This window comes from Meles meles, chromosome 7 (genome assembly GCF_922984935.1).
Source record: "Meles meles chromosome 7, mMelMel3.1 paternal haplotype, whole genome shotgun sequence".
Lineage (NCBI taxonomy): Eukaryota > Metazoa > Chordata > Mammalia > Carnivora > Mustelidae > Meles > Meles meles.
Genome location: NC_060072.1, coordinates 9,532,786 through 9,549,615, shown reverse-complemented (window position 1 = coordinate 9,549,615; position 16,830 = coordinate 9,532,786). Strand labels below are relative to the sequence as shown.

At 41.6% G+C, this 16,830-nt stretch overlaps 1 protein-coding gene across 2 annotated transcripts in view; it reads right to left on the bottom strand.

Moving 5' to 3' along the window:
- Nucleotides 1-12,382, bottom strand: part of DMC1 (DNA meiotic recombinase 1) — a 36,979-nt gene extending 24,597 nt beyond the window's left edge. Inside the window, exons 1-7 of one of the 2 annotated variants that reach the window (XM_046013129.1) lie at nt 12,308-12,382; nt 11,279-11,323; nt 10,198-10,344; nt 6,979-7,061; nt 3,919-3,971; nt 2,152-2,193; nt 787-859 (exon numbers count right to left, since the gene is read on the bottom strand). In XM_046013129.1, the coding sequence (XP_045869085.1) occupies nt 787-859; nt 2,152-2,193; nt 3,919-3,971; nt 6,979-7,061; nt 10,198-10,344; nt 11,279-11,323; nt 12,308-12,358 (494 nt within the window). In that variant the 5' untranslated portion in view covers nt 12,359-12,382. The remainder of the gene's footprint in view (nt 1-786; nt 860-2,151; nt 2,194-3,918; nt 3,972-6,978; nt 7,062-10,197; nt 10,345-11,278; nt 11,324-12,307) is intronic. The other variant, XM_046013130.1, reaches the window with a different exon arrangement.
- Nucleotides 12,383-16,830: the final 4,448 nt, after the last annotated feature.

Below are 16,830 nucleotides of genomic sequence, written 5' to 3'. Positions count from 1 at the left end.
CTGATAGTTTCTCAAACCTCTCTTTCCTTTGTCTACCAAATACAGTCATCAAGTCCTATCAATTTTCCTAATATTTCTCGTCCCCTTTTCCTTTTTTAAGATTCTTATTTTTACATGATCTCTATACCCAACGTGGGGCTAGAACCTACAACCTTGAAGTCAAGAATCACATACTCCACTGACTGACCCAGCCAGGCACCCTTTGTCTTGTTGTTTTTAATCAGGCTTCCAGCCTAGGTCAAGTTCTCATTACTTGCCTAGAATATTGCAAAAATATCAATTTATACCCATCATCTGGTTTTAAAGCCCTTCATATCTAAGACCCAAATCATCTTTCCAGCCTTAATTCTGAAACATCTTACATTTCAATTAAACTACAATTCTTCCTGTGACCCAACCGCATTCTGCCTTTTCCCATCCTGTACTTTTGTTCTCTTCTTTCTTTTCCCTTTGTTTTGAACCATGACTTTGAGTCAACAATCTTCTTCCATATTAAGTACCATCTTTGGAGAAGTAAGAGGACTAAAAACAAATAAAATATAAATCCCTCTCATGTATTCATTTTGTGAATCTTACACCAAATTCATCTAGAGAAGTGAAACTTTTTTAAAATAAAAAGTGACTTGAAAACTCTACCAACTGATTTCCCTGTGGAAATCTGTGGCTTTTCTCATTATTGCTGGTTTAGGGGATGATTATATGAATGATATACTTCAAACTTTCTTTTATAGTAACATTACTACATCACACTACTATGCAAGCAACTTATTTAAATAAAAAGGTTACAAAGTATTTTCTGTATCAATGAAGATAATCTTTCCTCCTGAATAGCCACCTGCTCCTGGAAGCTGAGCTGTCACTAGGAAGCAATTAAAAAAAATGAAATAATATTAATAGAATTGAATATACGTTGCACAAGCAAATATATAAATTAACAGGATTTATGTTGGTTGCAACCCTTTTGTCAACCTGGCAAAAAATCATGATCCTTTAATTTCTAAACAGCATGTTATATTTTTATATTACTAACCAGTGGTAAAACTGTAAGTATTCTATCAGCATGATAATTCAACAAAGAATGTCCATATCTCTCACAATCTTTAGTTCTCCTAAAGAATAGAATTTAAATATTACTTTTTTCCTATAAGAAATAATCACAAATATAATTTATGCTATATAGCCCATTTGAGTCACCTTTCAATTAATGCATGTCAAAATTTAAAATGCATTTTCCTTATAGGTATTAGTAATTGACACGAAGGAATTTCTTTATATTAGAATCATGTATTATTTCATTTATTTTTCAAGACAACCCTAACTTTGACACTATCATTATGCCTATTTTACTGATGGGGAAAATTCAAAAGGTGAAGCAATTTGCCCAAGGTCACACAGTTATTAATGGTAGAGCCAAGACTGGGGCCAGGTGCTTTGATTCCAGAATCTACTTCTATTCTTTCTTTTTTAAAGATTTTATTTATTTATTTGACAGAGAGAGAAATCACAAGTAGGCAGAGCAGTAGGCAGAGAGAGGGGGGAAGCAGGCTCCCCTCTGAGCAGAGAGCCCGATACGGGGCTCAATCCCAGGACCTGAGCAGAAGGCAGAGGCTCTAACCCACTGAGCCACCCAAGTGCCCCCAGAATCTACTTCTTAACTGCTTGGCCATGCTCCTTCTACTTATGTCAAAGAAATGCGGAGTAACATCTTTGTACAAAAGGAGGTACTTTTGTTTATTCTGTTTTAGAAAAATTTATTTTTAAGTCTTTCCTAAGGCCAACTTTACTTCATGGAAAGTTAGAGATTCTAGGCCTCAACTGATTTGGGGACATTCTTGTTGATAGAATATAGAAAAGATGGATTGGGAATAATGGAGACAGTGAGGGCCTCTGCCCACCACCAGCACTACACTCATACACCCATTCACTTCCTCCTGGTTTCCATTCAGGTGTTCAGAGTGCAGAGTGCACCACATACAACATTACCTCAAGCGTCAAACATTCAAAGACTGGCTTTGGTATTTGTGTAACCACAGGCAGGTTAGTTTCCTTGCAAATTTCAGGTTACCTGAGATTATATAAAGTACCAGGCACAAAGTACATTAGTAAGTGACTATGATTATTATCGTTATTGTGGTTGTTATGTATCCTTACCACAGAGGGTATGAGAGAGCTGGGTTTTTCCAGTACGAAATTCTGTGAAATATAGAAAAAAGCAAAACCACATAGTTAATTTCTAGATATTTTCATAAAGAACAAAATACAGTCTCAGAGTATGATTTCCTTCCCAACTGTTCACTAAAGTACCACTGTGTCATGGATGAAGCCGGCAATACAAGGTGTTTGTTCACAGAACTGTCCTTTAGAAAAAATTTATTTAAACCAAGTTTTCCTTAGTCATTGTGAGATAATAGAAAAGAGGACACGGAAGCTCCACCCGTGTTCCCTCACACCTTCTCCTACTCATCTTTCCCTCTAAATGTTCATCTGTAGGCTTGAGCACATTGTTTAATAAACTGGTAAACATGAGTGAGTGTTTCCCCGAGTTCAGTCTGCTGCTTTAACAAACTAATCAAACCTAAGGAAGGGGACACTGGAACTTTGGACCTACAGCCCATTTGTCAGAAGCACAGGTAATAACCTGGGCTTGTGACTGGCCTTTGAAGGTGGGGGATTCTTATGGGACTGAGTCCATGCTTAGCCTGTGGAATCTGGCACTGTCTCTGGATAGGTAGTGGCAGAATTGACTTGAATTCTTGGATATCCTGAAGGTGTCCAAGAATTGCTTGTTGTTGTTGGGGGAAACATCCATATATTTGGTGACCAGAAGTGAAGTGTTTGTGTGAATAGTAAAAGAGACTCACAGGAAAAAAAAATACATAGTAGGAAAGAACTGGGTTTTCCCTATATAGGGGAAAAAACATGAGATTTTTCATTTTAGTCATAAAAATGAAAATTTAAGACCCTACCACAAGGAAGGGGAGCCTGGGGATGTCCCACTGTACTGAGATCCTCAAAGGAAGGCTGAAGTAGTCTCAGACTGGTGGCATGCCCTACCTTCCAACAGAAGCAAATTCTCTCTGGAGAAAAACTTCCCCACTCACCAGTTTAGGTCCGGGGAGCTCCCATAGATCAAAATCAGGCAATAAACGCACAAATATCAATAAATACACAAGAGAGTAAGCCATCCAACCCTGACAGTTGATAGGAATAATAAAAAGCAGATTTATTTCTCTATGTCAATAGAAATATCAACAACCACCACCAAAAAAACCAGACTAGTTCCCCAAGGATTGCAGATACTGGATTTGCAAGGCACAGCATATAAAATACTTATGTATGAATTGTTATGAAGAAAAATAGAGGGGTGACTGGGTGGCTCAGTCAGTTGAGTGGCTGCCTTTGGCACAGGTCATGATCTCAGGGTCATGGGATGAAGCCTTGCATTGGGTTGGGTTCCCCGCTCAGCAGGGAGCCTGCTTCTCCCTCTCCGTCTGCTATTCCCCTTTCTGTGCTCTCTGACTCTCTCTGTTAAATAAATAAAATCTTTTTTTTTTTTTTAAAAAGGAGAAGAAAAATAGAAGATAGAATCAGGGAAGAAAAAAATCTACTATGTTCATGGAACATGCATATCCTGGAAATAAGATTGGTCTCATTACCCAACTACCTTCTGAAGGAATGAGGAAAAAAAATTCTTTCTTCTTTTATGGAAGTCAGAGATTAAAAAAATGACAAATGCCAACAGGACTTCTCTGCTAATGATGGAATGTCTTTTAAGCTCAGGATGATCCTGTATTATAATTGAGATTTCAACATAAGTTTCAAAGTAGATATACAATGTACTATTGGTTGCTTTTAAATTATATATGTATGTGTGTATGTAATTTTTTTCATATAACAAAATAGTAAGGTTCTACTTACCTCCAAAAGCTTCTGTGATTGCCATGCTTTCAATTCCACCTCCTAGCAACTTACTGGAAATAGAAAGTAAGCATTAGTAAAAGGAACAGAAACAGAGAGATCAAGAAAGGAGAACGTGTACCATTAATGTCATATCTGTCTTTCTCTCTCTCTCTATCCACCATGGATAGGAATTCTTGGCTGAACAAATGGCATGTTAACTCTTTAGAACACAGATTCTACTGTATATGGGCAGTGGATCAACTAAAGATAAAAAAAAATCTTTTGTTGTTCTTGCTCTAGCTTCCGGGTACCAATAGGAAATGGGCTACATAGGCTTAGGTCTCATCATTCTTTAGAACTGAAGCTTGAGCAAATGGTTTTAGTCATTAACAGGGTTGTTCACATTGTGCTTGGTACTATGTTTCTAAAAGTCAACTGAATATACATTCAGTGGGAGAACAGATAATAAACAGTAATAAGTAAATAAGTAAAATATGTGGTATGTCAGATGTTATTAAATTTATGAATAAAAATTAGATCCAGAAAGGAGATAAGAACTACAGAGGATGAAGGCAGGGAGTTTATTTTTTTTTTTTTAATGATTTTATTTATTTGACAGACAGAGACCAGAAGTAGGCAGAGAGGCAGAGAGAGAGGAAAGGAAGCAGGCTCCCCACTGAGCAGAGAGCCCAATGCAAACCTCCATCCCAGGACCCTGGGATCATGACCTGAGCCGAAGGCAGAGGCTTTAACCCACTGAGCCACCCAGGCGCCCCAAGGCAGGGAGTTCAAATAGTTCAATAAAGTGACCAGAGAAGACCTCATTGAGTAGATATTTTAGCCAAGATCTAAAAGAGATAACAGCAAGCCAGGTAGATATAGGAGGAAAAAGTGTTCCAGGCAGAAGAATTGGTAAGTGCAAAGGCCCCGATACAGGAGTATATCTGGCATGTTCTAGAAATAGCAAAGAAGTCAGTGTGGTTGGTGCATAGCAAACTGAAAAAAGGATAAAAGATGAGATTAGATTAGAGAGGATTTTGGCTTTTGCTCTGAAATGAGGAGTCATTAGAGTAGTTTTGGGCAGAGAAATGTCATGATCTGACCTAAATGGTTTTTGTTTTTCTGTTTGTTTGTTTGTTTGTTTGTTTGAAGAGAGAGTTGGGGGAGGGGCAGAGGGAGAGCATCCCAAGCAGACTCCCTGGTGAGCATGGAGCCTGAGAACACGGAGCTCAATCCCAGGACCCTGAGATCATGATCTGGGCCAAAAACAAGAGTTGGAGGCTCAACCAAATGAGCCACCCAGGGGCTCCTGACCTAAGTTTTAAAGGGATCATTCTGGCTCCTGTGTGAAGAATAAATACTAGGGGCAAGGTCTGAAAAAGAGAGAGATTAAAAGTTATTATACTACTCCAGAGGCGAAGTTAATAGGTAATTTAAACTAATAAGGTAACAGTGGAGGAGGTGGTGGAGAATTAATTGAATTCTTATTTCCTCTTCTTTTCTATACACACACACACAGGAAAACTATATAAACATTATAATGGAAGGTTTCAAACATAAACTGAAGTGGACAAAACGCTATAATAATGAACCATCAAAGGGCTCCTGGGTGGCTCAGTGGGTTAAGCCTCTGCCTTCGGCTCAGGTCATGATCTCAGGGTCCTGGGATCAAGCCCCACATCGGGCTCTCCGCTCAGCAAGGAGCCTGCTTTCCTCTCTCTCTCTGCCTGACTTTGTGATCTCTGTCTGTCAAATGAATAAATAAAATCTTAAAAAAAAAAATGAGCCATCATATACCTCTCACTTAGCTTCAACAATTATCAACTATGAACTCATGGTCAATCTTTTTTCATATAAACCTCCAACTACTTCCTTCCCTTTTCCTGTTATTTTAAGCAGATACAGGACAACATATCATTCATCCTAAATATTTCAGTAGGTATCTCTAAAAGACGTATGCTCTTATTTTAAACATAATCATAACATCATTATTACCTAAACAAGTAGTGATTCCTTAATAGCAACTATACAGTAGGTGTTCAATTTTCCAGCTATCTCATATATAGCTTATTTTTTAATACTGTGCTTGAATCAGGATCCAAATGAAATCCACATATTGGCGATTAGGTAATATAACTTTTAAATCTCTTTTAATCTCTAGGTCTTCTCCTTGACTTCATCTGTTTTTTGATTCTTTGTAATTTATTTGTTGAAGAAACTGGGTGGTTTGTTGTAGAAGGTAGAGCAGGCTCTTAATGAGTAAGAGTTAGGGTGTGAGATGAAAAAAAACAAAGTGCCAAGGACGACACCAAGGTTTTAGTTCTGAGGATTAGAAAAGAGGCAAATCTGAGAGGAGGGAGGCTTTGGGAGGTGCAGATCTGGGACAGATAACAGAAGTTTGGATTTGGACCTGTGAAGTCTGAACTGCCTGGGAGACATCCAACTGGAAGCAATATTTGACTATGAAATCCTTTTTTCTTGGAATACCTTATGAGGACAGCGTTTTGAGGAATACTTTGTGGAAATACTGCTTTTGTTCAAATTGCTCTTGGCCACTCATCTAACCTATGAATTAGTAATTCTGCCTAGGAAGGTAAGGGGAAAAAAAACACAGCTTAGTCAACTTGCATTAGGAAGATGATAACTATGTCTTAGGAATCTTGAGATAGTAAATAAAAAGGGAAGTTAAAGCAGCTGATGCTAAAGAGAAAAAAAAAAAACCCTACTGGATTATTTCTTCTAAAATATTCAATCTCAACAACCGATTTTTAAGTAAAACCAAAAGTGAAATGGAATCTCCTTTATCAACAAGGAGAAAAGAAAATGAAAAGTTAAACTGATTCTCAAGATGGTTTTTTAAAATACAGGCTGACTCAGAAACAACTTATATTTTGGGTCTGAATTTCTTGTAACAAATTTAATCCTGCTTCTACAAACTGTCTGGAATTTGTTTGCTTCAGTAGACTTTTGGAAGAAAAAAAACTACAGAAAAAGAAGCTATTTCTAACAAACTCAAGAAAAGAGATACAACAGTCCAAGGATTGTGTTTAGTGGTCATAAAAAATATGAGGTACGCACTCAAATTCCTGGCTCCCAGTGGTGATATGGAAAACCATCTTTCTCTTCTCACTGTACTCAAAGGCAGTCAAGAATCCTGGTTCCTACAAAAAGACAAAAGGAAAGGTTCAAAGGGGTATGAGATGATGGTTTCGTTTCAAATGCTGCCCAAAACTCTCTACTTGATTATCAGGGTAATCCTTTGATATGAACTACAGTTCATTTGTCTTTGAAGGCAGCACAAGATCATGGTTAAGAAAACAGGCTCTGGAGCTACCCTATCTAGGTTCAGAATAAGTGTCTAATACTTATTAGTTGTATGATTTGGGATAAACTACTTAATTGTGCTGTTCGTCAGTTTCCTCACTTGGGCCAAATCAGGATAAGAATAGTGTCTCTCTAATAAGTCAATCAGAGAAAGATAATTATCATATGATCTCCCTGATATGAGGAATTTGAGAGGAGAGTGGGGAGTCTGGGGGGTAGGGAAGGAAAAAAATGAACAAGATGGGAGGGAGACAATGAACAGGAGGGAGACAAACCGTAAGAGATTCTTAATCTTACAAAACAGACTGAGGGTTGCTGGGGGGAGGGAGGTTGTGGAGAGGGTGGTTGGGTTATGGACATTGGGGAGGGTATGTGCTATGGTGAGTGCTGTGAAGTGTGTAAGCCTGATGATTCACAGACCTGTACCCCTGGAGCAAATAATACATTATATGTTAATAAAAATAATTAAAAAAAAAAGAATAGTGTCTCTCTCATAGGGTAGCTGTAAAGTTTAAATGAGGTATATTTATGGCATAAAGCAGAATGGTATTTTACCAAATGACTCAATTGATTTCATTGAACAGCATCATTTTCCCCTCGCTCTGGAAGTTTCAAGGAGCACAGAAATTCCAGTGTTCACTATTCATGAGACTATATATTACAATGGTAGAAATACTACTTATTTGACAAACCGATGAGCTATAGCTGATGCAGTAGTCTAAATAGCAAGAAGAGGCCCGATGTGCTCTCATGACATGGTCTAATGTATTCCCCTTAAAAAAAAAAAGATTTTATTTATTTAAGATGGAGAGAGAGAGAGAGAGAGAGAGAGCATGAGCACAAGCTCCAGGGAGGGGCAGAGGAAGAGGGAAAAGCACCCTCTCTACTAAGCAGGGAGCCCGATGCAGGACTTAATCCCAGGACCCAGGGATCAGGAGCTGCCTAACTGACTGAGCCATCCAAGTACCCCTAATGCATTTCCCTTTTTGTTTTATACTATGACAGTGGGTCTCAAACTTTGGAGAACTTAAGAGGGGTGTTAAAAAAAAAAAAAGCCCAGGCCGGGGTACCTGGATGTCTCAGTCAGTTGAGTGTTTGATTCTTGATTTTTTTTTTTTTTAAAGATTTATTTATTTGACAGATAGAGATTACAAGTAGGCAGAGAGGCAGGCAGAGAGAGAGAGAGGAGGAAGCAGGCTCCCAGCCAAGCAGAGAGCCCGATGCGGGGCTCGATCCCAGGACCCTGGGATCATGACCTGAGCTGAAGGCAGAGGCTTTAACCCGCTGAGCCACCCAGGCGCCCCGATTCTTGATTTTGGCTCAGGTCATCATCTCGGAGTTGTGGGAGAAAGCCCCACATCAGGCTCTGGGCTGGGCGTGGAGCCTGCTGGGGATTCTCTCTCTTCCTCTCCCTCTGCCCCCCCATCCTCTAAAATAAATAAATAAAAAGTTTAAACTCACAACTATTTTATTTTATTTTATTTTATCTGACAGAAAGAGACAGTGAAAGAGGGAACACAAGCAGGGGGAGTGGGAGAGGGAGAAGCAGGCTCCCTGCAGAGCAGAGAGGTCAACACTGGGTTCGATCCCAGGACCCCAGGACCACAACCCTAGCCAAAGACAGACACCCAACAACTGAGTCACCCAGGCCCCTAAACTCACAACTCTTAAAAAAAACAACAGACCAAACCAAACCCAGGCCCTATACTATTTCAGTGAGTGGGGCCTATGTGCTCTTTATTAGCCAATCCAGGTCATTCTGATACACACCAATGTTTGGAACCACTGTACTATGAAATTAACTTCCTTTTTCTCTCCCCAACCCCCCCCCCATCTCTTTCTTTCTAAGAATAAACAGCTTTAGTTAAGAAAGGATGCAGACTCTGGGTATAGTAATGGATGCCTGAGAAGGAGAGGGATTCTTTTCTTTGATAATGGGATTTAATTTGCAAAGAAAATAAGACTAATGCCTATGAACTATAAAGTGGCAGTTTTGCAAAGTCTGGGTACTGCTCGAGAGCAGTTGTGGAGCTGGCCTGTGGCTATATTGTCTGAATATACTCAGAAGTTAGAGCAACTAAGCTCGGTGGAGAGCAGTTCAGTTAGGTCCTCTCCAAGTTCAGGACCATACCGCCACTGTCATCACGGCCACACTTCAACTGCCTCTGGGTGAGGAAACCAAATGGCTGTCAGTGAAGAGAGCTTCTAGGACTTGCTGGGAACGAGACTCTTATATACATATGTAGACATACATGGAGAGCCTTGTTCTTCTGCAAAAAGAGAGACTGGTGACTCTGCACATTCCTGTTTCCAGCGATAGTGCCTCCATGGATCCTCCAAAAGGTCAACACAAAAGCTTGAGTCAAAGACATATGCTTTTGCTTGGAGCCTCTTCGTTGCATGGGCCACTCGTGTGTGTGGGCCAGCTACAAGGTGTGAGTTCAGCTCAGCTTTAGCTCATCTGCCTCAGTGACCATATTCTTGGTCATATTTATCTCGATCGTACACATGCAGACCCACACTTCGTTTTTTTTCTAACCTGATGCTCTCTTTCTAATTGGCCTATACCAGGAGAGAGCAACTTCTTTGGTGCTAGTGCTTTGCAATAACCAAAGATACAATATTTGAGGAGACAAAGCGAAAACAAGGAGGAGTTAAGGCAGAGAAACAGAAAGGGAGAAAAATTAATATAAAAGGAGACCAAAAAAATTTTTTGGTAAAAATAATTTTTTTTAGTAGTATTCAAGTCTCTTAACACCTGTCTCAGTCTGTCAAAAATTAATTGTTCTTGCTTTGAAACTGAAGTGATAAAACGTTAATGTGAGGGCGTAAAACAGATTGTGATCTACAGAAATTTGGGGTCCCCACAGCAGTTTCTGGTGTTCATGAGAAGTGTCTAAGTTCAATGAGAAAGGCAATAGAAACTCACAGACCCTTCCAAGCTAAAACAACAAAGAACTGATTTTTGCTTACAATGAGTTTGTTGGCTGCCTCTTTAATTTTGTCCACTTTTGCTTCTGAGAGCCCTTTGACATTGCATAGTGCTCTTCTTGTTGTCATCTGTATCCCTTTGATGGTACAGATTCCTACAGACTTCAGTTTCTTAATGTCAGCCACGTTCTGCAAATAAAAGAATGGGTGCAGCAGATTGATAAAATGCCAGCGTGCAAGGCTCCCATACTATGTCATGTGCTTTTGAGTCCATCTCCTTCCACCAAGATGCCAATTTTATCCAAGCAGCCAGGTGGAACCCACCCACCATGTAGCCAAATGTTCTGGAAATATCTGAGTAGAACATATCCAGCACGCTGCCAAATGTTCTGGCTGTGCCCTGATTTCCCAAGAATGTTAGTGAGACCATGGCAATGTAACAAGGAATTCAAAAGAGAAGTCTGTTGGTGGAAAAGCTAGCAAATGTATCACACGTTCTCCCCCTCAGTTCATCTCTTTCCTTCTAGAGAACTTCATTATGATTATGTTCTTTTAAAATTAAATTTTTTCCCCCTCGATCCTTGGAAAATGCAAATAACTACATCACCAAAGGACTAGGATTTTCTCTTGCTCCTATTTTCTAAATCCAACTGAAAGAGATTAAATGTGAGGGCTTCAAAAGCTAATGTCAGGGAAGCTTTACTATCAGTGAACTGCTGCTGAAATGCATCTACTTAAGTCTGATTTCAGTCAACATTATTTACTCTAATCATCTGCCACAGAACTGAATTTTCTGTTGATGAAGACAGGGGTGGGTAGCTCTTGAATGCCTCCAGTTGGACCAGTGGTTCTTGGCCGGGGACAGTTTGCCCCTTTAGGACACCAGATAACGTCTGGAGAAATTTTTGGTTGTCCTAACTAAGAGCAGTGTTACTGACATCTAATGAGTGGTCAGGAGCCAGGGGTGCTGTAAACACTCAACAAATGCACAGGAAGGTCCCCTCCCCCCCCCAACTAAGAATTGCCCATTCCCAAATGTCAGTAGGGTCAAGGCTGAGAAACTCCGAATTGAACAATTTCACACTGAAAAATTACTTACATCGAAAATTGAAAAAATACTTACAATCCCATGTTTTTGTAACAGGTCAATGTCTTGAAACAAAGATTCCTGGAGGAGATGGAACAGAAAAAAAGGGAACTTTGATTCTTCATATCCAATTGTATCATATCTTTTAAAGAGTTAATTCAGTATTATGAGTCACTCCAAAATGCCTCAAATTCCACTTTCCTAGACAGAGCAAGTTAGGATCAATAATGTTTTTTCAAACACATTGTTATATACTTAGAAGATGCACCAACACTGAAAGGGCTGGGAGGCCCAGTGTTTTTGTTGTGTCCTGTCCAGATTTTTAAGACCTTAACCCAAAGGAGTGGAACAACATTTAACCTTTTTACTTTTTTAAAAAAATTATTTGATAGACAGAGATCACAAGTAGGCAGAGAGGCAGGCAGAGAGGAGGAAGCAGGCTCCCCTCTGAGCAGGGAGCCCGATGTGGGACTCGATCCCAGGACCCTGGGATCATGACCGGAGCCAAAGGCAGAGGCTTTATACCACTGAGCCACCCAGGCGCCCCAACATTTAACCTTTTTAAAAATATGTTTTCTTGGGTGCCTGGGTGGCTCAGTGGGTTAAGCCGCTGCCTTCGGCTCAGGTCATGATCTCAGGGTCCTGGGATCGAGTCCCGCGTCGGGCTCTCTGCTCAGCGGCGAGCCTGCTTCCCTCTCTCTCTCTCTGCCTGCCTCTCTGTCCACTTGTGATCTCTCTCTGTCAAAATAAAAAAAAAAAATATGTTTTCTCAACTTTCTGCCCCACCAGACCTTGAACTCCTTCAGTACAAGCATGGATGGATACCATTATGGCTGTACCAGTTAGGTTATTAAAATACTTTCATGCTAGTTGCTAAGTAGCTAATCTTAGCAAGCTCCCCCCACCCCGTGCCAAACAAGTCGTTACATATTTGTAATATTGCCTCTCCCTAGAACTATGTTTTCTTTCCACTCTCAGTTTCTAAAAATAATAGCCAACAGAGCAGGAACTTCATTTTTGTGGAATGACTGAACGTCTACCCATGTTTCAGCATTCTAGCCATACCTCCTCATCTTGGAATCCTGGTTCTTCTAACACGACTTGATCCTCCTTCATCTTGAAAGATGAGCAGCAGAAAAATAATCAGTTCTGGGAAAATAAATATTATTTAGGAAGTAGTCATAGATCAAAATCCTTTGCCCAGAGACCTCCCTGATTTCATTTCAAAGTCACCACGGACCAGAAGAGGAATTAGAGAAACGTTTTGTTTAGAATGACTGGGCTGGCCTATCTGCTTTTTGCTGGGCATGTGACCTTATTTCTTTTGTGGGTGTATGTATGTGAGGGTGGGGAACTTAGTTTCTACTCCTTTTCCTGAAAATTGGTTACTTTTCTCATCTTTTGATTTCCTAAAGCACAGATATCATGACTGCTAATATCTTTTTTGTTGTCTTGGAATTCTATTTAGTATTCCATGTTGCTGTTTAACCTTCCACGTTTATGTTAACAATACGAGTTTTGTTAACAACACGAATTTTGACCTCATGTCCTTCTTCCTGTCTCTCTCCCGGCTCCTAGAACTTAGTCAACCCTCAATCAATAGATTTTATCTTTCTCATATACGATGAGCACCTTCCCGCTTCCTAATTATGAATGGGCTCTCTTGCAACATACTTGTTTCTTAAAACATTAGCTCTATTTTGTTTTGTAATATTTACTAGTCTCAAAAATTTTTTTAAGATTTAAAATTATGGTAGATACCCAATATTATGATAACATGAGGGCCAATAAACAGATTAATGGAGTCTTAAACATTGTAGTAGTTGTTTTAGGATCTCGGGAATCTACAGGGCGTGACCATAGAATACAATGTGGTCCAAGCAATCAGTTTTCTCGGTTTATTGCGTTTTCTCGCTTCCTACCAAAGTCACGGTTGGGGCCGAGCGGAAGGGACACCAGCTACTAGGGTAGAGGTATGGAGGCTGTCACCTAATTCCGCTGAGCAGCACAGTATCTGAGGCAAAGAGGAGACGACGTGAATGGGATCTTCGGGAACACTGTCCCCCAGACACGTAAACACATATAGGACGACCCTAAATTCCACACTGCCCTCATGGACGAAAAAAACCGTTCATTTCTTCTCGCCTTGATAAAACGAAAGATAGTTCTTTCTCAAGTGGCCATGGATGGATGTTAGAGCTGCATCCTGAAGCAGGCTCCCTGCCACCTCGCTTTCAGGCGTCGCAGCTGGGGAGCCGCCATGGGCATCTTCCCGACACCCGGTTCCCCCCGAACCAGGCCGAGGAGGCCGCGTGAAGACTTCGGTCCGACTTGCTTTAAAATAATGCTGCCGGAAATCCCTCGGGGTCACCGAGATTTCCTCCCGGGGGTGGGGACAGAACGCACAAAGTCACCAGCCCAGGGCCCAGCGACGACCACCAAGCCCCACCAAAGGAAGGAAGCCTTGGCTTTCCCCCTCACATTCTTCACACGCTCGCCCTTTTTGCCACAGACCCCGCTCGTACCTACAGTCTCGCGAAGTTTTCAAGGTGACTCCCTTCCGCCCCCCCCCAGCCCGGGCTTTCCCGCCCTCAGGGATTCTGACCCCGAACCAGAACGCTGAGACTGGCAGCCCTCGCCTCACACTGACCAGCAGGTTTGGCGCCAACCGACGAGAGTCTGGGCGCGGGTCCAGCGTGGGCGGGGCCGGGCGATGACACAGGGGCGTGTCCACAGTGGGGGCGGGACAAGGTGGGGCTGAGACTGAGACAGGGCGTGGAACAAGAGTGAGGGCCGAAACGGGGAGGGGCGGGGCGGGGGCGGGGCTTGCAGGGAGGCGGGGCGGGGCGGGGCGGGGCCCCGGTGGGGTAGATATGGGGGAGGAGGACCTAGGAGCCGCTAGCACACCCTCGTGGGAGCGCTCGATGGGGAGAGGGAGCGATTCTGAGGCAGAGGAAATGTTATGAGAGGGACCCCTATACGAGCGGAGGCTGGGGGTCTCCCTTGAGCTGAGGGAGATGCTGAAGTGGGGAGAAGACTCCAGAGTGGGGACCCTGAGGAGACGTGTGGAAATTAGGGGGCACTGAGGAGGGCGCTGAGGTGAAGACAAGCAGCTGTGAGAAAGAAGCCCTAGGGTGGGGGTGGTTCGAAATGGAGAGAGGCCGCTGGGAACGGGTCGTGAGGTGGACAGCCAAGGCGGGGAGGGGACCCTCAGCGGAGGTGGCTGACGTGGCGGCAGGTGCCGCGCAAAATGCTTGCCTTGTTGGGGACCCTCAGGTCAGGAGGTGGAATATGGGATCCTCACTGAGACCCCAGCATTCCTGATTTCCGTCCCTTCTCCGTGGCTCCCATACCTCAGCTGCTCGCTCTCTGGCAGTGAGGCACCCAGGGCCCATTCAGGATGGAGAGTAATTTTTCTGCGTCTGAACTCGAAATTTTAAATAGACAACAGAAGCCAAGCATATTTTGGTCCAGCTTTTAAATAGAAATTCGGGGCCCGCCTTCTTGCCAGCACAGCCGTCTCTGGCGGCGTCATCTTGCTCCCCTGAACTGGAGACTGACTGTTGACAAGAGTCATGAAACATTTGAAAGAGCATCTGTTGAGGTGGAGGCTAGCATGGGTGTCTGTGCAAACAGTTCTGGGAGTTCAAGACCTAGTACAGGACGACCCTTTTTCTTCAGTGTCTGAATCATTTTGCTGGAATAAATAGCAAAAAAAAAAAAAAAAGGAGAAAAAGAAAAAAAAATTCCCACAATAGCAGTTGGCATTTGGTAGGACATTTTTTTCCCCCTCAGAGTGGATTGTTTAAAAAGCCAACAAATAACTACTGGAGCTCCTTCAAGATCTTACTTTCCAGAAACATAGCCTGTCCTTCGTGTTAAATGGAAATCAGTGCCCGGTCTGGGGATGGACGAACTGGGTAGAGGTGATAGGCCTTCACCTTGACACCTCACCTAACGATTGTAGGAACTGTCGAGCAGCTCGTTAGGTGAGGACACCCAAGTGTACGGAAGAGCTGCAAAGAGCACAGCAAGACGATTTAGGGAAATCTAACATATGTAGTTTGGTGTAGTGACAGCTGGGAGAGAGAAATGTTCATAATATTTGAAGGTTGTGTGCACTACACTTAAAGAAACAGAAATGAGCTTGGGAACGACGAATTCGTAAAATGAGGATAAAAATCGTGTTTGGATATGGTAATGATGGTTATAGGCAACTTAAAACAAATTTTTAACCCAAAACCTGTGGGTAGTTAAAAAGTATACTTGAAGACTTATCCACTCAAATCAGGCCAAAAAAAAAAAAAGGACTAGCCTTTCATATCATATAAAAACTCTGAATATGACGACGGTGATATTTCAGATCAGTGGGGAAATGATGAATTCAGGGAATGGTGCTGGAACAACTAGGTAGCCATCTGGAAGAAAAATAAAATTGGAACCCTACTTCACACCTTATACCAAGATAAATTCCAGATGGATTAATAGATTAAATCTGAATGTAATAACTAAAGTGCTAGAAGAAAATGAGACAATTTTTTAATTATCCCAGAATAAGAAAAATCTTTTTAAATATGACACAAAATTCAGAAGCCATAAAATACTTATAAAAATGACTACATTAAAAAAAAACCTGCATTGTAAAATGCTTTCCCATTTTAGATATAGAGAATGGGGAGCCAGAGCTTTTATATCAATCAGTAACTAATTAGTAATTGTGTCAAATAGCTTTCCCAATTTCTCAAATCCTTCAGTGACTCTACAAATCTACAAAATTTTAAAAATTTGTTTCATTTTTATGGTATTCTGAAAACAACTAGGCAGTGGGAGTACCTGAATTTTAAACCATTACACTTTACTGCCCCTCTGTGGACAACCGCCTTAGAATCAAATAAAGTCATATGATCCCACTGTCTGCAAGTCCGGTTTCCTCAAACTGTGCCTGTGGCTATATGTTCTTGGGGTTTCAAGAGCTCAAATGTGAGAAATGCTTTGATAGAGAACTTAAGAATGAAAGATCATCACACAAAAAAGAATTTCACTGGGTATCTCCCCTTCAACAAATTTAATCCGTTCAAAAGATGTTTATTGAATCCCTACTATTTGTCAGACACTGTGCTAAGGGTTATGTACCGGGGATTCAACAACCAACAAGACACAAACCCTAATGGGGGCTATAGATTGGTATGTATATAGGCAATTACTATAGGCAATTACAGTGAAACACACACACACACTCACCCCCCACTCACACACACACACATCAGTCATTTTGGGGGCTTTCTCATTTATTTATATTTATTTCCAAATTTGAAAAACTTCCAACTTCAGCACATAGCTGCCCAGAGAGGCATGCCCTTGGCAAGTTATTTAACCAACATTTACTAAACACAGCTTGATGGGGTGCCTGGGTGGCTCAGTCAGTTAAGTCTCTTGCCTTTGGCTTGGGTCATGATCCCAGAGTCCTGGGATCAAGCACCGTTTCTCCCTCTCCCCCTGCTTGTGCTCCCTCCCTCTCTCTCTCGATAAAATAAAATCTTTAAAAATTAATAAGCACAGCTTGATTCCAGCTCTCTGCTGGATAAGGA